A 23,687-nucleotide genomic window follows, 5' to 3' on the forward strand; every position below is an offset into this window, starting at 1 on the left:
ATGATTGCCCGTTAGTTACGTTTTGTTATGCTTCTTTGAACTTGAAAACAGGAAGCTTTACCTTCACTTTCTTTCAGAAACATTGTATCCCCAAAAGCCAATGTGAGGCAATAGGTGGAACTTTGTTGTTGTGTGCTTTCAAGTGATTCCCAATTTATGGCAACCCTAAGAGAACCCATCACTGGGTTTTCTTGGCAAAATCTGTTCAGAGAGCTTAACTCTGCCTTCCTCTGAGGCTCAGACAGTGTGATTTACCCAAGGTCACCCAATGGGTTTCTATGCGCAAGCAGGGATTTGAGCCATGGTCTCCAGAATCATAGTCCAACGCTCAAACCACTACACCACACTTGCTCGCAATATCTAGCTATTTTAAATGAATTCAAGCCTTCAGGGCCAGCTACATTGCATCCAAAGGTACTAAAAGTAGAAGTAATCTCAGAGCCACTGTCAATGATCTTTGAGAATTCTTGGAGAACACATCTCAAAATATCCTCACCTTCAAATACAGCAAAAAAGAGAGCCTACGCATTTACTGGCCAGTCAGCTTGATATCAATATCAGGAAGGGATTTAGTATAGATCATTCAACAATCAGTCTGTGTACATCCAGGGTTGCCATAAGTCATTTCTGTGTTAAGATGAACCTGCCACCAGGGTTTCTTGGCAAGGTTTCTTCAGAGAAGTTTTCCACCGTGTCTTCCTCTGAGGCTGAGGCTCAGAGTCACACAGTGGGTTTTCGTGTCATAGTCTAATGCACAAACTATTACATAACACTGGCTCTAGGGGGGAATTACATGATGGAAAGAAAGCAATGAATTTCCCAAGGTGAAGCAGAAGACATTCATAGGTGAGAGGTGATTAGTACAGTTTAAATTTTAACTATTCACTGCAATTCTTCTGCTACCTCATTCCTGTGTTTCTCAAGAATGTCTTCAGGGCAAGAGGAAAAACAGCAAGAGAAACGTTCAGACACCCTTTTCTCACTGCTTCTTTCGTGTCAAGACCCTTCCCATTACTCTTCCTTTCCAATATGCACTTTTGGAAGCAAAACATGCAGCTTGGCCACTCTGCAGACCTCTCACATGGAAATAATTTTACTTAAAATGAAACTAAGGCGGGATACAAACCGCCGCTTTGCGGCGCTTTCCCGCCACCGCCGTTTGCTCCGTGCGGGAGCTGCAGCAGCCAAACCGCGCAGCTCCCGCGCGGAGCAAAGAAAGAAGCTCCAAAATGGAGCTTCTTTTGGAGTCGCGTTTGCGACGTAGCGAGGCGCCAGGGGCGCACTCGCTACGTCACGAAGGACGCGACGCGTACGGACGCTCAGCGTCCGATACGTCAAGATGGCTGCACCCGTATGAACAGGGCGCCGCCATCTTGTACGTATTCAATACGTATTAGGGTTAGGGGGGTGCGGAAGCACCGCCCCTTCCTAACCCTAGTACGTATTGATGACGTACTATTTGGCGGTTTGTATCCCGCCCATGACTTTGTCAGGTTTCCACATAGTTCAAACCTTCTGTGTATACAATCATGAACTAGATGGATCTCAGTCTTCTCAATTAGATATAAATAACACAGTTAAATGTGGGTAGCTGGTACACAATCATTCTGCATGACATATTTCATCAAGTGTGCCAAAGGAATTAGATATCATTGAATGACCTTCTGTAGCTTATATCATAACCTGTTACGATAAGACGGTTGTGATACAAATAAGGAACAAGCCATGTTACCAGCAAAAACAAAAGCAAAATGGACACAAAGCACATCTTTCATGCTGAAAAACAAACTCTACTTATTTACCTTCTTATTAAGCCAATGCCACAGCTTGGGGGAAGGAAAGTGGGAAAACAGAGAAGAGAAAAAGACAAGAAGACAGGGAAGGATTATTGGAGAATGCAATTGTAGTCCAAAAATGAAACAAAACACACAAAGTTGTCTTAAGGAATGAAATGGAACTATTCCAGACTCAGAGGCTCATCACTGTTAGAAAAAAGTGGCAGAAACCATCAAAACAATTTTTCAACCAGGAAAAATGCAATGTTTTTGTGGGGGTTTTTGGACTACGAGGCAATGTTGTAGAAGAATTTATTCCTGATAATTCACCAGCAGCTGATTAATGATCCATTGTCTGCTGGGAAACCCACCACACCTGGAGTAGTTTTCATTTGCATTTGCTGAGTCTTGATTTTGGGGTTTTTCAGGACTGGTAGCCAAACTTCGTTCACTTTAAGGATTTCTTCTTTTTTGTTGAAGTTGTCCTGGTGTTTATGGATTTCAATGGCTTCCCTGTGCATTCTGACCTGATTGGTTGACATGGTCCAGAATTTCAGTGTTCAAATGCCATGTATTTAGAAAAATAAAAGCACACTTAACTGATACTCTTGAGCTAAAGTGTGCTTATTATTGTTATCCAATTTATGTGCAACAATTATCACACAAAGATGGCAAACTTTGTGAAGCATTGTTGAAATGCTTAAAAGGGTTGAAAAAGCTGCATTCAGTTAAAGACCCCAGGTATTGGAAATGGAGATATTAATGTGCCTAAAATTCAGTGAAAAATTACAGTGAAAATTAGGAATCTAGCAGCAGAAACATAAGTGGGTTTAAGGGTAGCACTGAGTTTTCTGGTGCTGATGTGCTAATGCAATACACACTGTCTAATACAGATGTGTCCCTATAGAAGAATCACTTGCTACAGAATTAACTACTTAGATAACCTTAAAAAGTCATACTTTGGTACATCCAGAGAAGGTGATTACAATAGCTATAGACAGACCAGTGATTCTGATCTCCTACAACATTAACAGAACAATTAATTTGGAATACACCTGGAAACTCTGCCTCCTACTGCAATTGTAATTTTTCACTCTAGTCTCTTCATATTATCAGGGCACTGTGCCAGAAAAAGAAAAGAGAAACTCATGAGATAACTTTAAAATAAGATGTATACATCATTACAAAAAACTTTTGTTTTTGTGTTGCTAACACATTTCCTTGTCCTTTGGGAAAACAATCTTCACTCAGGGCTAGAGAGTGACTATTGCCTCTAACAAAGAATTGTTATACTCAAACTGAAATGGAAACCAGGACTAGGTGGGCAACTGTCAGCCAGAGGACTTTTTCTTCAGCTGCCCCGAGACTGTGGAATGACCTGCCAGAAGAGAGTTGACAACTGAATACACTGTCTTAATTTAAAAGAGTATTAAAGATCAGTGTTTTCTGTCAGGCTTACCCAAATGATTTTTAAATCGTGAATTTTAAATGATGAATTTTAAATGTGGATTGTTTTAATATGCATATATGTTGTCCCTTTAAACTGTGTGTTTAAATTGATGTGTATTTTATCTGATGTGTTTTAAATGATCTGGTGTGTCTGTTAATTGTTGTTGTTCTCCACTTCAATCCATGGGGAGAGATGGGTAAGAAGTTGTTGTTGTTGTTACAGTTGTTGTTGTTAAGATGGAAAGCAGAAACCACCTTCAGGAGGAAAGAGATGTCCATGGAGAAGACCACTTTGTCCCTATGAAAGGGCAAATAAGGTGGATGCATTATGAGCACTGCCAAATTCACTGGATCTATGGACAAAAGTGATGGCAAACAAGAATTGCTGTCTTCCAGTAGAGCAAGTGATTACAGGATGTCATCTGTTCAAATGGGTGCCTAGCAAGGATCAATAAGAGACTCCATGTAGACAACATTCCATGAGTAGGCGGATAAAGATAATGCAGCCTTTTAAGAAAATCTTTATCTTTGCATACACTCACCAAGAGGAAGCATCCTGTAGCTTTGAGAGCCAAGATGGCAACCAGGAAATCCTTCAGAAAGGATGATTTAGCTTGCAGATACTTGCTGCATCAGATACTGAGGGTATCTGATGCCTCAGTGTGTAGGAAAAAACCAAAAGGAGGCCCACTTGGCTGCACAGGAGCACTTTGTCAACTGTTTATGACCGCAGACAACACATGTTGGATGTCATTTCATAGGTGACATGGATGAGGTCTCCATGTAGTGAGCCTGAGCAGAGGATGGCTCTGGAGAGAGAATCCTGTCATGCAGCATGGAGAGGAGATTGCAGCACTCCCAAAAGCGACAAAGGTTTGGAGAACCATGGCTGGCGGGGCCTCCACAGAGTGATTATAATATGGTTTGCACAGTCATCCTCAATCTTTGCAATGACCCTCATGAGAAGAGAAAATGGGAGAAAGGTGCATAGCAGAAATCCAGCCCATGAGAAAAGAAATGTATCTCCTAAAAAGCCTAAGCTTCAACACCCCCTGCTGCAGAATTGAGCACACTGGGTGTTTGCCGGGGATGAAAAGAGATCTATTTCAGGTGTTTCCTAAAGACAGAAAAGGTGATAGAGGAAGACAAAGTCCATCTTCCACTCATTGAGGACAAAGTTGTTCTGCTGAGATAGTCAACGAAGAACACTGTCAATGCCTGGGATATGAACTACTGGGAGGAAAATGCCCCTGCATGTGCACCAATCCCTGATCCAGAGGGTAAGCTGAAGGACATGTTTCTTGTAGAGGCAGAAGACAACAGTTATATTGCCCTTAGCCACCTGGATGGTCCTGTATTGAAGCAGCCTCTGGAATTCACTAAGCACTTTCCATATTGCAAACAGTTTGAGGATATTTATATGACACAATTTCTCAGTATTAGACTACTGGGCTGGTGATCTTAAAGTCCTGGGTGTGAGAACCCTAACCTGTTGTGGACCAGAGAAGGTCTCTCATGGTGTTTGGAAAGATTGGTTCACCAATGGGGGAACCAAGGAACCAAGTGAGATACTATGAGGAACATGCTTGGACAGTGCTGATCAGAAGTGAAGATATCCAGAAACAATTTGTAATAAGACCTCATCTGGAGTCAGGCAAAGAGAACAACCATGGCCTTGGGACAGCAATTCTTTAAGACCTTCTGGGATGTAGGAGTCCAAGTAGACCATAAGTTGCACATGAGTCAACAGTGCAATGCAGCAGCTAACAAGGCCAATGCGATTTTAGGCTGCATCAATAGAAGTATAGTGTTTAGATCAAGTGAAGTAATAGTGCTACTCTGCTCTGGTCAGGCCCCACCTGGAATACTGTGTCCAGTTCTGGGCACCAGAATTAAAAAAGGACATTGAGAAACTGGAGTGTGTCCAAAGGAGGGCGACTTAAATGGTGAAGGGTCTGGACACCATGCCCTATGAGGAACGACTTAGGGAGCTGGGGATGTTTAGCCTGGAGAAGAGAAGGTTAAGAGGTGATATGACAGCTCTGTTTAAGTATCTGAAGGGATGTCATGTTGAGGAGGGAGCAAGCTTGTTTTCTGCTGCTCCAGAGACTAGAACGCGAAACAATGGATGCAAACTACAGGAAAAGAGATTCCACCTCAACATTAGGAGGAACTTCCTGACAGTAAGGGCTGTTTGACAGTGGAACAAACTCCCTCAGAGTATAGTGGAGTCTCCTTCCTTAGAGGTCTTCAAGCAGAGGCTGGATGGCCATCTGTCGGGGATGCTTTGATTGTGATTTCCTTCATGGCAGGGGGTTGGACTGGATGGCCCTTGCAGTCTCTTCCAACTCTACGATTCTATGATTCTGCATCAGGGCCTTCAGGGAAAATGCTCTGTACTGGGATAGAAATGCTCTAGACTCCACAGAGTTGAGAACCACACCTATGAACTGAATATGAGGTAATGGTCATAACAATGAATTCTCCCAATTCATCATGAATCCCAGGTCCCAAAGAAAGGACACCATTAAATGTACATCTGCAGAAGCTGGTGGAAAATAAAGAGAGACTATCAACCAGTTGTCTAAAGACAGGAAGACAGATATTCCACTGACACTTAGCCAAGCTGCTACTACAGCCAGACATTTTATTTAAAAAAAACCTCATGACAGCGCAAGGATGATGGGGAGGATGCAAATTGGTAAGCAGAGAATCAAAGGAAGCATCTGCTGGATACTGATATGAAAGTACGTGTACCCTTGGTCTAGCAAGGTGAACCATTCTTCTCTGCAGGGACGAGGAAGCATATTTGAAAGAGTAGCCATTCATGGTAAGCCTCCTCTGAACAAATTTTGCCAAGAAAACCCCATGACAGGTTCACCTTAGGGTGACCATAAATGGGGAATGACTTGAAGAAAAAGAACTACTAGCCATGCTGAACCATTTGTGAGGAATGGAGGAATTAATTTCGCTGAGATCCAAGATTAGGCACAAGCCTTCATTCTGTTTGGAGACTGTGAACTATTTTCGGTAGAACCTGAGGGGTAAGAGGGATGGATTGATTTGCTCTATCACACCCTTTTGTAGGAGCATTGCATTCTCCTGGTTGAGTGGGTCTGCAGGCTGCGTGGGTCTGAAGTTTGCACCAGGGGCAGTTCACAGAACTTTATGGTATACTCTTGTCAAATTATACATAGTACCCATGTATCTGCATTGACAGCATACCACCTGTCAAATGTGCACTAACCAGTTGTGAAACAGGAAGTAGGATTGGTAGCTGCTTGGCCAAGGGGAGTTATGAGGCAATTTCTTGGTGGAAAAGCAATGCTGTGACTGACTGTAAGAATGCCAAGAAAAGGATGAGCCTTAAGAGGGAGTTCTGGAATGCTGATAAGGTGGAAAAGTTGAGACCCATTTAGGTGGGGAGCGCTTCAACTAGTACTGCTTAGCCCTGGCTTGTGCAGGCTGGGATTGGAGAGTTACCTCTTAGCCATCAACCTCATTTTCTGATTGTGTTTCCTCGGCTTGTCAAATGGAAAGGCTTCAACGATAGACCCTGCATCATGGGTTAGACTTGTGGAGCACAGCCTTGCCCATCTTTTTATCATTGCCCTACAGACATTCCATTATGGGGGCAACCTGTTACCAGAGGAACTACTGGTAGACCCCCATGCAAACCTGATAAGAAGTGGAATATTTTTTTAAATTTATTTATTATGTAATTTACCTATATGCTGCATTTCTCCCAAATAGTCATGGCCCATGGCATCAATCTTATTTCCCTCCTTAATGGATGGAGAAGTATGGGCCTTTTCTTGGAAGATCCAGATTGTGCAATTTAATAATGATGAAATTTGGTAGAGGGTGCTTAAAAAGCAAAGGACAGTCTTCTTCTTAAACAGTGGGCTCTTGGTATCCACTGGGATTTGGTTCCATGACCCCCAGTGGATATGAAAATCCATAGATATTCAAGTCCCATTAAATACAATGGATAGGAAAATGGTGCCCCTTATATAAAATGGCAAAACCAAGGTTTGATTTTTGCAATTTATATATTTTTAAAATATTTTCAAGCTGTAGATGCCTGAATCCATGAATAAAAAAATCTGTGGGTATGGATGGATGGCTGACTGTACTTGGTACAGATTTTCAATCCTCCTCAAAGTGGAAGGAACAGAGGATGGAGTCTACCAGGAGTAACATGCCACCTTCCAAGCTGCCAAAAACATTACAGCTGTAGCAAGAGTATTTTGAAGCTTGATTTCTTAAAGAGTGGGTCCTTAGCCATTCTGGAGACCTGTTCCACAAAGGTGCCCAGGTCATCTGAAGGGGAAACTAGATTTTGGTCTCCTGCCAGCAGGTCAAAAGAGGAAGCAGAGGGATCCTCTAGAGATGAATGACCTGGTTCCTCTTCTAATGATACTGAACCCTCTAAAAGGCTGAGGTGGAAGTATAACAGGGCATTGACCAGAAATAATTTTGGATCAGTATCAAGATGAAGAATGCTGTGCTAAAGCCAGAATGATAGGGGTTTGTTCAGTTATGCCTCACTTTCTGGATAAAAGTCTGACAAAACATAAAAGAGTCAACCATGTAGTCCTCACTCAGGCAGAAGAGACAATACACGTGGCCATCAGAAAGCAGGATCTTCATCCCACAGCCTAAAGTCTTTGGACTAGAAGCCATCAGACAGTGAAAGGATCCTACCAGGATGGACAAAACACACAATTTATATGAGTGCCAACAAGGGGATGGGGTTACTGCCCAAATGCAGTTCTAGAAACTTCCAAAGATGATGATGATTATTATAATATTTATATTTATACCCCACTTTCCCCCCACAATTGGGACGTAGTAATCATGTAATCATGGCTCTGGTCATAAAAAAATAAAGTCTTTGATTAATATGCCCCTCTTAATACATAATCATAGTAATTTGAAGAGTAACAGTTCATGCTAATACAAAATGGGAATTAAAACAGAATTAATCTACACTCATCCCTCCACATTTACAGCTTTGACTTTTGAGGATTTGATTATTCACCGTTTTATTAATATGTTCTCTCTAGGAATATCTAGGTCCTCCAACACAACTTTAACCAAAAGTCACAATGAAGGACCTAGAGATTCCTAGAGAGAACACTCCACTAGCCATTTGTAGCTCCTCCAGCGCAATTCTATGGTCAATTTCTGGCAGATGTTGATCACAGAGTTGCACTGGAGGGCCGAGAGAGGTGTTATCTAAGGTAAAAACATAGTGTTTTTGTTACTTGCGGTTTTTCCACATTCACAGAGGTCCTGTGCCCCTAACCCCAGCGCATGTGGAGGGGTGAGTGTAGTAAAGTTTTAAAAATGTATATCCCGTTTAAAAACAAAATGTAATGTAAAAGATACAATAGCTTAAAAACAGTATATGCTTAAAAATACTAAAACAGTAAAACAGTAAAATAAAACTATATTCAACCATCAGTCCAGCACCACACAGCATCAGTGGCTCAATCTCAATTGTTTATGAAGGTCTGGCAGTACAAAAATGTTTTCACTTGCCACCGGAAGGACAGCAAGGACGAGGCCATCCTGGCCTCTTTTGGAAGGAGTTCCAAGTCCTGGGAGCAGTTACTGAGAAGGTCCTCTCCCTTGTTCCCACCAAATGAGTGCGACAAGATGGTGGGAGAGAAAGGAGGGCCTCTCTAGATTATCTCAGAACCTGAATTGGTTCATACAAGATCTCCATGCATGTGCAGAATGACCCTTATGTGTGAGTCACAGAAACCATGAAGAAGAAAGGAGGAAAATTGCAGCCCAATACACTGACAAAATATTCATCCTTTGAGACAAGAGTAGGAGTGGGTGTGGTGAAGCCTACTGTGTACTAATAGAGTCTACATTTTTTTAATTCCAATTTGCTCACAGACTTAACTGCATACTGACCTATCTATCTCAGATTTTTTTTAAAAATCCTTATTATAATGGTTGGTTAATCAAGAAGCTTGAATACTATGGCAATGTAAAGGTTAGTATATTTTCACATTTTCTAGATACGGAAATGCTCTTTGATGACCAAAAGGTTACTGGATGGCATCCAGAACTGCCTAAATGAGAACATATGTATGCTCCATTAAATGCCTATAATATGCATATCCATATAGATATACAGCCTGTGTAGTGTATATAAACTGTGCAGAAGTTGAGTGTTTTATGTGAAGAACTTTATATTTATACAAATCAATATCTGCACACAGATTCATAGACTGCTTGTACATTAAACATTACGTGTGAACATCCGTATTTTTTCAATCTCTCCTCCACCAGTGGGTTATTAAATTTACTTTCAAGGATCAGGAAAATGTAACAATTAAAGAAAAAATTAACAGGACGATCCGTCTAGCTGCATCTTGATCAGTTCCACATTCTTGTATTTTGACTGGTTCATCTTCCCATCCAGATTTGGAACTGAAAGGTGAAGTCAAGGTATCTGGAACATCTCTGGTACATCTGATAAGGCATAAGCTGTGCCTTCTAATTTCTGGACTTTATAGAGCTTCATTTAACATATGGCATCCTTACTTCTTCTCATAAGCTAGCAAGTTTGTTAATAATTGAATAAATACAGTTGAACCGATGTATCCACAGGGGATATGTTCCCAGACTTACAATAGATAGTGGGAATTGTGGACAATGCTGAATGTTGTATTTCTGCTCTAAGTTGACCACTGAGTCAGACTCCTGATGCCTAGAGAAATCTTACCAGATGCAGGTATGTGAAACCACAGTTACTGATGATCCCATGGATACAGCAGTATGACTGCACTACTATATTAAACAGGTATAGCTTGTGTGTGTGTGTGTGTGTGTGTGTGTGTGTGTGTGTGTGTGTGTGTGTTGATTTATACTTTTATTGTTTGCTGTTCACTATGAAAATATTATACACAGGAGATCAAACCATTGTACCTTCTGGTTTGGGTTTGCTTGTAAATAAAACTGTTTTGATTCAGGCCAATACAATTTGGTAACAGGTTTAGCACATGTCATTGTGTTTACACTGAAATGTTCATTGACATACATAATATAGTAGCTCTAATCCAATTTAACAGAAAATATAAAAGCTGTACTTTACAGCAGATAGACTAAAACTAGAAATGAAGACATGGCAATTGTTGTTATTCAATTATTACTGGATATTTAAAGATGAAGCAGGATAAAAAAAAGACACAAGTAAAGAATGCCACTTTTCTTGCTTACCCAGATCTATTATACCTCACTTGTATGCGGGAATTATCTATTCCATAGCATGGTAAGTGGGGGGTTGCTACACAGCTTTGTCTGGGACCTACAAAACAGAGGTGGCTCAACATAAAGAAAGATGCTGTATAACAATGGGAGAGGACCCCTTATTTCAAAAGAATTTTTATTTGTTGTTTTTGTATTTATTTTGTTTTATTAGTTGCTATAAGCCACCCTGGAAATTCTTAATTGAATAGCAGTACAGAAAAGCTGCTGAGACATAAAAGGTTGACACACAAATGATTTACCAATTTTTACCCATACAGAGACTAGCCAACTACTACACCATGGGAAAGTCATGGTGGATTGTGTAGAAAGGCTATCTCCTCCTCATTTTTCCACCACACAGATAGACCTTTACTGACATAGTCGCAATATAACAGACCCCAGTCATGACAGCTGTATCCAATTCCTTCAAAAGAATAGAGTAAAATCCATAGGAAGGAAGCATCTAATGCACCAATACAGCTAAAAGTAACCTAAGGAGACACAGAACTGATCACTCCTTTGGGTGAGAAATAATTGAGAGAAAATAACAAACATTTCTGGAGGGCAGAATCATAGAATAATAGAGTTGGAAGAGACCGCAAGGGCCATCCAATCCAACCCCCTGCCATGCAGGAACTCACAATCAAAGCACCCCCGACAGATGGCCATCCAGCCTCTGATTAAAGACCTCCAGGGAAGGAGACTCCACCACTCTCCGAGGGAGTGTGTTCCACTGTCAAACAGCCCTTACTGTCAGGAAGTTCCTCCTAATGTTGAGGTGGAATCTCTTTTCCTGCAGTTTGCATTTACTGTTCCATGTCCTGTTCTCTGGAGCAGCAGAAAATAAGCTTGCTCCCTCTGCAATATGACATCCCTTAAGATATTTAAACAGGGCTATCATATCACCTCTTAACCTTCTCTTTTCCAGGCTAAACATCCCCAGCTCCCTAAGTCATTCCTCGTAGGGCATGGCTTCCAGACCCTTCACCATTTTAGTCGCTCTCCTTTCGACATGCTCCAGTTTCTCCACATCCTTTTTAAATTGTGGCGTCCAGAACTGGACACAGTATTCCAGGTGGGGCCTGACCAGAGCAGAATATAATGGCACTATTACTTCCCTTGATCTAGACACTAGACTTCTATTGATGCAGCCTAAAATTGCATTGGCCTTTTTTGCTGCTGCATTGCACTGTTGACTCATGTTCAACCTGTGGTCTACTTGGACTCCCAGATCCCTTTCACATGTAGTTTCATTCAGCCAGGTGTCGCCCATCCTATATCTGTGCATTTCATTTTAATGCCCTGAGTGCAGTACCTTACATTTTTCCGTGTTGAATTTAATTTTGTTAGCTTTGGCCCAGCTTTCTAGTCTATTCAGGTCATCTTGAATTTTAATCCTGTCCTCTGGGGTACTAGCTACTCCCCCTTGTTTGGTGTCATCTGCAAATTTGATAAGTATGCCCCCAATTTTGTCCTCCAAGTCATTGATAAAGATGTTAAATAGCACTGGGACCAGGACAGAGCCCTCTGGGACCCCACTGGTCACTTCTCTCTAGCATGAAAATAAGAAATGTTAAAACCTTGGTCCATTGATTTACTTCCAGATTACAGAATAACAAATATTAATTTGAATCGTGAGTTGCATGTCTGTGAATTACAATGTTCTTGCCTTTCAGAAAAGTAACTCCAACTGACTCACAATGGTGGAAGGGGAGGAGAGGGCAATTACTATTCTTCCTTAAACCACCACCAAGCACTCTTTTAGAGGGTATACTGGTCCTTCAGTGCTACAAGAGAAACCAGTACACAGTCCAGTAGTGAGAACATCCCACTACTCACACAACTTTAAGATAAGGCATTAAATATAATGTATCCAAAAATGTAAGAAGATAAGCATTACTGATGACAACATGGAAGGAGTTCTGTCTAAGCAATTATCAGCAGGAGTTTAGCATGTGAATCCATTCAGTATAATGAAATGAAGATAATGATAAAGAAAAGCAGATACTATTTTTTAGAGTGAAGTTCTTTAAATCAGATATTTAAAGTAACTTTAAATACCTTACTGTCTAATTTTAGAATGACTCTTCCAAGCCCTATGATGGGCCGTGGTGCAAGAGCTTCCTGACGCTCTTTGACGAAGTCTTCCAGGACATGCCACCAACTGTTGCAGTGATTCCCCAAGAAGTTCACAACCCCAAAGTGAACCACAAGTTTTTTGACAATCCACACTGCAATCAGAAAAAAGATGAAGTTTTTAAACATTCATGTAGCAACACTGCAGTATGCTTTATCCACTGCAGTATGCTCTGGTCATAGGAAAAAATGTCTCTAAGTAATATGCTCTTTTTCTTAATACATAATAATAATACTTTGAGGAATAATAGTTCATGGTAGTACATATTCAGTATTTAAAAAGCAGAGAAGGGCATCTTTCAGCTCTCCAGAAGTTATTGGACAGTTTTCCACCATATGCTATGCTGACTAGAACTGACAATATCTGGAGGGACCTCAAGTTCTCTGCTCCAAGCTAGAGATTGACCAACAGATATAGTCGGCCCTTCTTATCCACGGATTTTTTATCCACGGATTCAAGCATCCATTAATTGAAAATATTCAAAAAAAGGTATAAATTCCAAATAGCAAAACTTAATTTTGCCATTTTATATAAAAGGGACACCATTTTGCTATGCCATTGTATTTATGCCCTTGAGCATCCATGGATTTTGTTATTCACGGAAAGTCCTGGAACCAAACCCCAGCAGATAACAAGGGCTCACTATAATAAGCATTATTCAACGAGATTCTTGAATCGCCCTCCCTCCAGTCCATCTGCCTTGGTCCAGGCCTCGGAGGTAGAGAGGAACTGCTGGACCTCTTACCCTTTCCCGTCACCACTCCCTTCTCCTTCTGTGTCATGTCTTTTTAGATTGTAAGCCTGAGGGCAGGGAACCGTCTAACTAAAAAGATTGCATGTACAGCGCTGTGTAAATTTACAGCGCTTCATAAATAAAGGTTAATAATAAATAATAATAATAATAAAGTTGACTAACTGCAAATGCACTTATTACAAAATGTATTAAACTAATATTCAAATATTAGTGACCATGGGTTTTCTTTTCTGTCCATGTGACACTACAGAAAAAGCAAATAAACAGAGTTGCTTAGACACGTGTTATATGACTCTTCTAAGGCACCATGAGAATTCCATCTAAATTTGCCTTACTATCTAAAATTAACTTGAATCCATAGTGTCTTTAATCATGTAACCCAATTCCTGTCTTTCGGTAAATGTTTGACTTTTTAATCTACTTCACTAGACTTTTCCCTTGGAGTCTACAGTGCTCTCTTTCTATTTGCGTGAGATTTGACTTACTTTCTACTGGCTCCCTCAAGTGGCAATCTTGTATGCTGACTTGCTGATACTGTTACCACCCAGCCTTCTCTATAAGCTTAGCACAGCTAAGTGTGAAGTCTAGTAATTATTATTATTATTATTCATATCCATTCTTTTTCCAGAACTAGGACCCAGAACAGCTCACAATATAAAAAGAACAGTACAATAAAAACCCAGAAAAAACATACAATATTAAAAGATTGCTTATTAAAAGAATAAAACACAGTTAAAAAGATAAAACTGTTTAAAACACTTAAAATGATGCAACAACCCAAGCCAGTCCTTTAAAAACATTCTGTTTTTAAAAGCCTGTCTGCATAAGAAGGTTTTAACCTGCTGGCAGAAGGACAACAAGGAAGAAGCCATTCTGGTATCCCTGGGAAGAGAGTCCAGGGGCAGCCACCGAGAAGGCCATCTCTTGCGCTCCCACCAACCATGCTTACAGTGGTGGTGGGACTGAGAAAAGAGCCTCTCCTCAGGATCTCAGAGCCCAGGCCAGCTCATACAGGCAGACACAGTCGGCCAAATAGCCTGGACCTAAGCTATTTGGGCTTTATAGGTGATAACCAACACTTTGCATTGTGCCTGGAAACAAACTGGAAGCCAAGCTATTTCCCAGCAAGCTGTAGAGTTATGTGGAAGGGAGTTTTCCTTTCGTCAATTGCACTTGAAACTCCCAAATCCAAACTGCCATGCTTTGAAAGTGTTATATATACACAAAGTCATATCTTAGACCAGCAACCATATTCATGCCATGGTTGGTGCTCAATTCTAGCAGCACTTGCACAGCCAAAAAGACAGAAGCACAGAAACCTTTGTTGAGAGAAAAATATAACTGATAAAACCACACCACTAGCCACAGCACAAGTTTTTAGTCAGAAGCTAAAATTTTATGATTCTATAAATGATCATTTATATCCCAAAGTTTTGGGAAGCTAAAATTAAAGTTTAGATTCAAAAATAATTGTGTTCCTGTGGTAGATTTCTAACTGACTTTAAGAATACTCTAATCTTTTGCTAACAAAACCATGATCATGTCACCCTGTGCAATATTTTGAATTTCTGCAATGTTGTTAAGGCTATGCTCATCAATACAATGGCTATGATCATTTTCAAAAGCCCCACCATCATGTTATACGTACTGTAAGTCCTGCTGATTTTAGCTGGCCAATTCTAAGGCCAAGTCTGGACCAAAGCCAATGTCAATAATGTGATCTTAAAGATAAGAGATCAAACTTTATATGAAAAACAAAACCAAATAATGTGCCTTTTAACTGAATTTTAAGCCTCATAAAATGTCTGATGTATATCTTTCTAGCAGACATCTAAATAAATCAATTTGATTAATTTGTTGTTAAATGCCCTTGAGTTGATCCTGAGTCATAGTATGGATGAGACATCTCTGAGACCCTCTGTCATCCACTGCTGCTTAGGCCCTGTAAACTCATGCCCTTGACCTCCCTGATGGAGTCTATCCATCCGCATGTGTTCTTCCGGTCTTTCGGCTACCCTCTCCCTTTCCTAGCATTATTGTCTCTTCTAATGAATCGTGCCTTCTCATGATGTGGCCAAAGTATGACAGTCTGATCATATTGGCTTACAGGAAGGTTTCAGGCTTGATTTGTTCAAGGACCCATTTGTTTGTCTTTTTGGCTGTTCACAATATCCTTAAGCACTGTTCTGCAGCACCACATCTTGAATTAATTAATTTTCTTCTTATCCACTTCCTCCACTGCCCAGCTCTCACATCCTTATATGGTGAATACAATGGATAGGATGATTCCAAATTTAGTCCTCAGTTTTATATATTTACACTTTGGAGTCTTGTGTAGTTCCTTCATAGCTGGCCAGCTGTACCACAAGGGAAAGATACTGCTACACAGATTGGTTTTAACTGGACAGAGAGGGCCTTTTTGGGGGATAGTAGTGTACTAAGGTGTACGGGAGGAAAAGAGAATGTGCACTTCATGTGTGGAATATATGCATGTATATGCAGATATGTGTGCAAACCCCACAATAAGTGAAGTGGTCCTCAGGCCAAAAAATATTGTGTATCCTAATTTATAAGTTTTTACATCTACACCTTCTTGAATTGGAAGCCACTGAAGTTATTCATAGACTTATTCTTGAAAAAGTCTAGCTATCACATGTTGCATTAACTGTAGCTTCCAATAAAATATATAAAAAATATATCAAGGGCACCTGCATGTAGAGTGCAGTATAGTAATCTAAAGAAAAGGTAATTAAAGCATGGAATAATGTGGCCAGATTCTTCTTCCGCAAAGTCACAGCTGGCACACCAGGCAAAGCTGAACTTAAGTACTTTAGGTCACCAGTATCAGCTGACCCTCCAGGAGCATTCTCAAGCTGCCTACCTGATCTTTCAGAAGTAGTGATACCCCACCTAGAACAGGATGTACTCAAGTCTTGGATTAGGCTGCCTACTGACCAATAGAATAAGAGCCTACTGAGTCTACCTAGCTGAATTTTAGCCCTGGTGGCATTGTGGTACTGCAGCCACAACACTGTGAGTTAGATCCCAGAGGGCTCCAGCTTGACTCAGCCTCCTACCCTTTGGTAGGTCAGTAAAATCAGCACCCATCTTATTTGGGGCAGTTGGCTTATTATTTATTTATTTATTACATTTCATTTCTATGCCGCCTTTCTCCCAGGAAGGGACCCAAGGCATCTTACAAGATTGTAAAATGCTCAGAGAGTGCTGAGTTCACTATGAAGCAGTATAGAAATGTAAATGCTGTTGCTAAATGCTATTGCTATCCTATCTCTCTGCATCTTTGGAGAACATTTTTGATTTCTAACCTGTTGCCTGGATACAGTAAAAGACTGGATGTCTATAACTCAGGTTCAATCTGGATATGATGGAATTACTGTTTTCTTCGATTCTGCTCACCTCCTACAAGTCAAATTTCCTTCAGTTCACCCATTACCCATGCCACTTGCCAATCCCCAACCCACAACATTTGCTTATGGTCAGGCCACACTGCAGTGGAGAAGAGGAAATGGAAAAGGTCCCTTAATGTTTGTAAATTTGCCAAAAATATTGACAAACATGTCAAAAATTGCAAGCTTCACACTAGTTTTCATTTTGTCTTAGGCTGTCTTATTATAATAAACTGGCGAGGTGGGAATTTTGTTAATATGATCACTCAAATAAAATCAAGCCTTATGCAAGTTATAATTGCCTTAAAGTCTTTCACCTATATGATATTGTTTTGCTTCACAGTATCAGAAAGTAATGACTAACCTGCAAATGGTACTGGTAGCAGCTGAATTATCCAGAGATTCAGCCAGATTTGTACTACTACAATGGCCCATGCAAGCAAAATAAAGTAGATGTCACTGGTTTTCTTCTTTCTAAGAAGTGCACCAATGTCAGGTTTCTGTCTGCCACGCACCGTGGATGAAGAAGGAGAAGATGCATTATCACTTTCTGTAGATTCTAAAAGGGAAAAAAAGAACAACATGATCACTCATAATTTCTGTAAGACTACTAAGCTTTAACTTGTGGGTCCCAATTGAACTGGTCAACATGCTGGGAAAAAAGGAAGGGGGGATATAGTATAATAATAAAATAAAAAAATAAAATAAGCATATCTGATCATAAGCCTTTTTAGGATTGCTTTAGCTCTGAAAAGTTCCATTTGCCAATCTCATGTAAAGCCTATAAAATAATTATAACATTAATAGTAAATTGACATTTACACAGGTTACTGACCTATCTAGAAGAAAACTAGTTAAAACGCTTTTCTAATTATAAACAAGCCATGCATAAAAATGAGTATTGTTTTCTACTGGATGAAGACTCAACTCAAAATGAAGATGTTTCTGCTGCTCAGTTTTGTTGTTGTTGTTGTTTTATGAAAGGCTTAATGTACCCTGGCATCTCCCTATCACAAACAGAAATTCTTACTTTAGTATTTAGAATCATGTCACAGGTTACATCAGACATCACACCAAACCATTTTTTGTATTCATCTTGAAAACCAGAATTTTTTTTAAAAAAACACCAGCTAGACATAGGTTTGTTAACCATGTCTGATTGATAAAACATTACTACAACCAATGCTCCACTTTTTGAACGTGTAGAAAATGAAAACAGAAAAGCAGTTCTACATCATTTTGCCAATACAAATGCCCTGAAAAATAAAGACAACCTTAAAATATCAAACTATCTGTTGAAAAGACTGATTTGATGGCATACAAAATTCTTACCAAGTACAAAACTTTTAAAGTGTTCATATTTTGCATTTTCTTCTGTATCTACATTTAACTAAACTTTCTAATACAGTGCGCCCACGTATGATGAGGGCGCATTATACGCTGCTTTCAGCATACTGAAAGCAGTGTTGCTTCTTCCGGCGCTGTGCACTAGAAGAAACAATGGCACGCGCACTGCCAGCACCTCATGCTGCCGCGAGTACGAGCCCCATTACTTGTAATGGGGCTCGAGCATATACGTTTTTTGTTTTATGCAGGGGGGTCTGGAACAGATCCCTCACGTAAAACAAGGATGCACTGTATTTTAGTCTTACTTGAACAGTACATTTTCTACTGCTAGAGAAGAAAATAAAAATGATGTAAAGTCGAAGGCTTTCACTGCTGGCATCCATAGCCTTTTGTGGACAGGCTATGAGGCTGTGTTCTAGAAGAGTTTATTCCTGATGTCAGAACATGGCCTCATAGCCCAAAAAACGCACAAAAATGATAAATATCAATGATGCTTCACAAATATACACTGAACTGAAGGTCTGCATGCTTTATAGTAGCCACTGATGAAGACAGAATCAAAATGCACTGCATACTTACTATAATAGGCTGCCTTCTAAGACTTAAGTTGTGCTTCTTCTTCCACTTACTTGGGAGGAAGTCCCACTGAACCTTAGTAGAGCTTACTTCTGATTAAGTATGTAAAGCAGTGGTTCTCAGATTTTTTACCCATGACCCCCCATTTACGTATATCTACCTGTAGACATTGTGCCCATCCCTGACATAGTATATGAATAAAAATATTTTAGTTGCTTAGCGTGATACTTTTGTTCACACTTTTATTTATGCTCATATTTTAACATTTATAAGGAAATAAAAGCATTCAAACGGGGACAGTTTCATTTAAATAAATTCATTACCTAATTCAGCATATGTAAATTTTACATACTGTATCACACACAGCCACATCACATGCACCAATGCTCACAGATATGTACAAACTATAACTGCGGATGGGGCTTGTGTGAGTCACTGGAAGTGGAGTTAGCAGCCTAGCTCTTTACAACTGCTGCCAGAGGCTTTCAAGCTCAGTCCCTGCACAGGGAGCAGAAGGAGAGCTGTTTCTAGGTGGCCATCTTTGACTGGGTGAGGTTTTTACAAACATGGGTGTGAAGGGGCAGGGGCTCTGTGAGTCACTTCTGTGAGTCACGGGGGGGGGGGGGGGGAGAGCAGCCTAGCTGTTTAGAACTGCTGCCAGAGGCGCACACTAAAGCAGAAGGTGAGCTGGGAGCTGTGTTTAAGTGGTGCTCCTTTACTTTTTCTCTGTTTTGTTTTCTTTAAGGGGTTTGTGGTGGGTTTTTGCTCATAGAAAGTGAGCGGAAGGAGCTAGCCGCCACTAGATCTCTATATAGCTGTAGCCACAGTCTCAGTGACAGACCTTGGTGAACAGGCCAAGCCAACAGGGGTGTTCAATGGGGGAGCTTTTGACGGAGAATCTGATTTCCTTCCCCGCACATTCAATAAAAACGCATAGTATGAATGCATCAAGCAAGCCATGAAAAACAAAAGACTCACTGGAACCTTAAATCATTAACTGCAGCTTTTACTCTGATTTATTGCAGTCCTCCTCCACTATTTTCTGTGCTATCTTTGCAATGAGCTTTGCAAAATTGGCTTTCACAAAATCTTCGTAGAAAAATTAGACTTTCCCATATAGTTTTGACATTGATCCAAGGAACTGAAAATTGATTCTGAGAGACAATAGCTCAGATCTAACTTTGCTACTCGATTGTTGCTATAACTCCATTCTTACAAAGGTTATAGACATACTTTCTTTTTTTTAAAAATGGAAGTGTGGAATCTAAGGGCCTGAACAGACAGGCCAACATAAAGCTGCTTCGGGTCACTTTGGAGGTATGCTGTTTAAATGACACATGCATCTTAAGAGGCCAGAAGCTGTGCCAAAGTTGTGCTTCAGTCCTTAGGACTTGAGCATGGCTTTGGTGCAGCTTCCAGCCTCTTAGGATGCATGCATCATTTAAATAGCATACCTCCAAAGTGACCTGAAGCAGCTTTATTTTGGCCTGTCTGTTCGGGCCCCAAGTCAGATGGCATTCCAAATTGGCACTGGGTGACATGCTATGACATTTGTCCAATCAGGTGGCATAGCAACTCTAGATAACTGCCTTTCACCTCTCACCCTCAGAACCAACCACAAAAAGATAAATCCAAAGATTAAACCAAAGGAAGCTAACTTTTATTAAAACATTTCTGGCATTCTTACAGAGCATTCAGTCACCTGAAGGTTGGGATGGATGTTCTTCATTAGTAGATTCATCCCCTGAAAATGATATTGCCATGGCAATTGTGGATGCAGCAATTGAAATCATCTGACCAGGTAGTTCTGCCCCTTTAAAAGATACAAAGGTTTTTTTAAAGCAAACATGTTCTACACATTTTAATAACTGGCTTTTTTCTGCTCATTTTCCTACTGAAACTATACAGTATTTCATTTCAGCTGATACCAGAACTGTGCATACAACCATTCACTTCAACTGTACTACAGGGCTATGTGCACTACCATATAGGTGGAAAGCTTCAGAAAGAAAGTTGGGATGAGGCTCACCTTAGTAAAATTTGGGCTTGGTGACTCATAAGAAGACAGACAACTATAAATGCATTACATCCACAATCAGGAATGTCTTAACATTTTAAAAAGAGAATTCTTAAACAGTAAGTGAAAGGAACTGAACTTTATTTAAACTTACTTTTAGATAAAACAATCAGGGGTAGCCATGTTGGTCATATAGCAACAGCTAAAATCCATAAAATAGTAATACATTTATTTGACCTACCAAAATGCACAAAATACAATGCAAGCTTTCGAAGCTCCACTGGATTCTTCATCAGACAAAGATGTTAAAAATCATATAGGGGAAAAAAACTGGAAAATGATGTTAGTCACAGGCCTACATTTTCTCAAGTTGTTGTTGGTGTGTTGTTCCATGGATCTATGAAAGTGGAGCCCTCCTCCTTTTGGCCATGTGGCATTAGGAGTAAAGCATTCCAAAGTCCAGGAAATAAAAACTGAATTCCATTAGCAATTCAAGAGGTATTTGCTATTAGAATTCAAAATTTATCTCCTAGACCTTGGAGTGTTTTGTTCCCAGTAGTACATAGTCAGAAGGAGGAAAAGCATGCTTACACAGATAACCCTTCACAGAATACCACACCAACAACACCTTGAAAAAATGCAGACATATGACTAACATCATCATTTTAAAATTTTCCTGGTGTATGATTTTTAACACTTTTGCCTGACGAAGAAGCGAGTGGACCTTTGAAAGCTTGCATAATGTATTTTGTGCATTTTGTTAGGTTGAATAAAGGCACCACTGTTTTGTGGATTTTGGATGTTGTACTTCCAGGTAGATATGCAATGTTTGATAGAAAAATGTCCAAGCTGGTAAGACATGTGGATGAAGAAGCTTGCGCTATAGGACCATGGCTCGCAAACATATCCCAGACGCAGCCCTCCAGGCTAAAAATAGCATACACAACTACGCTCAATTCTCAACAACATATCTTAAACAGAATTACCATAAACATGTCTGTTTCTTACCTGAAGATTCTTGCCCAGTTGGTTGCTCATGCAACATACCGACAGTCATCAAGATAACTATAACCAAAAAAACTGGAATCCTCCAAGAGCCTGCTGCAGAGGCTGGGGGGGGGGGGGGAATTAAATTTAGTTAAATAATTTGCATAAGGATTGCCTGGTTTGAACCAAATTGGTTTAAACTTTAAACCAAAACACTTTTTTTAAAAAAAAAAACCAAACACTCCTGTTTTCTTTTTTAAATTGATTGTTAATATATATATTTTTTAAAAGTCTGGCTGTTATTATTATTTTCCAACCCACTTATTAAAACAACAATGTCTGTTTGAATTTAAATATTTTAACTTTCACAGTTTGCAGTTTTTCATTGTTAGACCAGTATCCAGTGTTAGCTGATTCTTTTTGATCACTTTTATTTTATAGTGCAAGAAATGCCATTCAAAAACAAATCCTTCAGTTAATGTAAGTTCAACCAAAACAACTCTGAGGCCCCATACAGACAGGCCAAAATAAAGCTGCTTCGGGTCACTTTGGAGGTATGCTGTTTAAATAATGCATGCGTACTAAGAGCCCAGAAGCCACCCCAAAGCCACAATCCAGTCCTAAGGACTGGTGCGCAGCTTTGGTGCAGCTTCTGGACTCATAGGACACATGCATCATGTAAACAGCATACCTCCAAAGTGACCCGAAGCAGCTTTATTTTGGCCTGTCTGTATGGGGCCTGAGAGTACTTTATATGCTTTATTATGTATAGTCTATATATATATTCAGATACAATAGGACCAATAAGTAATATAAAAATTGGTGTTTTACTGAAAGATGTAAATCATATCAGAGCTTAATAACATTGAATTGTTAATGTTAGAAAGCACTAAAACATGGTTGATTAAGCTTTCTAATAAATAAAATATGAATTTACAGGACCTAAGCAGAGCAGCGGAGAACAGGGAATTTTGGAGATTTCTCATTCACAAAGTTGCCATGAGTCAGGATTTACTCAAAGGCAGTTAACAACAACACAACATTAATATAATAAACAGGATTAAAATTCTTTCATTAAAACGGTAATTCAAAAAAAGAAGATTGAAACAAAAAGACAGTTTAAACCAAATAAAACATTTTTGTTTGCTTGTTTTAAAAACCTGTAGTGTTTTTTTTCTCCAACCCTGATAATATAGTCATAAACAGGAAGGGTTTGTTTTTAAAAAAAAAAAACCCAAAACATAATGATTAAGTGGCACTCAGTATAGATACACAATGTTTTATTATGGACTAAAAAATTTAAGAGGAAACATTTTACTAAACTTTTCACCTGCTCTAATGCAGATACACACACAAATGTGACATACTGTCATCTAAAGTAGAAATGAAAAATTCTGATCCCACAATCATGTCAAAGGAATAGGGAAGGATGATGATGAACCATGTTTTATTACAGTATGCAAATACAGTGCCTATCAAGAACTATGAATAACCATGACCTAATCCTCAGATCTCATAATGGTAATCTAAGATTTACCACTACATGAATATCACTGTCTTAAGCACTAGGCTTATACATCTGACAATGTAAAGAGGTGTGGAAGGCTCATACAGGTGGATTTCTTGCTAGAATTGTTTCCTATTAGAGTCTGAGTAAGCTGATTAAGGTATAAAGCCAAATTATGACTAAACCCTATTTCACAATCTTAAATTCCAGGGTAAGTGTAAGATTTATTTGACATGTTTGATGTAACAGCAAATTATGGTTTGCCAGTAACCAGGACAGCAACCACATTATACAAAAAAAAAAAGAGTGTGCAGTCCCAAGATTCATTTCAAACCCATTCCTGTGTATAACATAACATCATAGTGTTATGCCTAAAGACTAAATTATTAAATTCCAGTCCATTAATTTAGTGCTGTTTGAAACAACAAAATTATTTTTTCCTATTTCAAGGAGTAGAAT

The 23,687-nt window shown here is 39.6% G+C and overlaps 1 protein-coding gene across 6 annotated transcripts in view; it reads right to left on the reverse strand.

Moving 5' to 3' along the window:
* The window catches only part of LOC149309402 (transmembrane protein 245-like), an 84,761-nt gene that overhangs the window by 52,523 nt on the left and 8,551 nt on the right, over window positions 1-23,687 (reverse strand). For 3 of the 6 annotated variants that reach the window (XM_089532366.1, XM_089532370.1, XM_089532371.1), the window contains exons 3-7: window positions 21,743-21,844; window positions 20,420-20,530; window positions 17,159-17,353; window positions 12,558-12,727; window positions 1,803-1,826 (exon numbers count right to left, since the gene is read on the reverse strand). In XM_089532366.1, coding sequence (XP_089388492.1) covers window positions 1,803-1,826; window positions 12,558-12,727; window positions 17,159-17,353; window positions 20,420-20,530; window positions 21,743-21,844 — 602 coding nt within the window. The remainder of the gene's footprint in view (window positions 1-1,802; window positions 1,827-12,557; window positions 12,728-17,158; window positions 17,354-20,419; window positions 20,531-21,742; window positions 21,845-23,687) is intronic. The other 3 variants (XM_089532369.1, XM_089532367.1, XM_089532368.1) reach the window with 1 other exon arrangement.

This window comes from Sceloporus occidentalis, unplaced genomic scaffold, assembly GCF_023333645.1.
Source record: "Sceloporus occidentalis isolate IW3139 unplaced genomic scaffold, rSceOcc1.0.p SCAF_7, whole genome shotgun sequence".
Classification (NCBI taxonomy): Eukaryota; Metazoa; Chordata; class Lepidosauria; order Squamata; family Phrynosomatidae; genus Sceloporus; species Sceloporus occidentalis.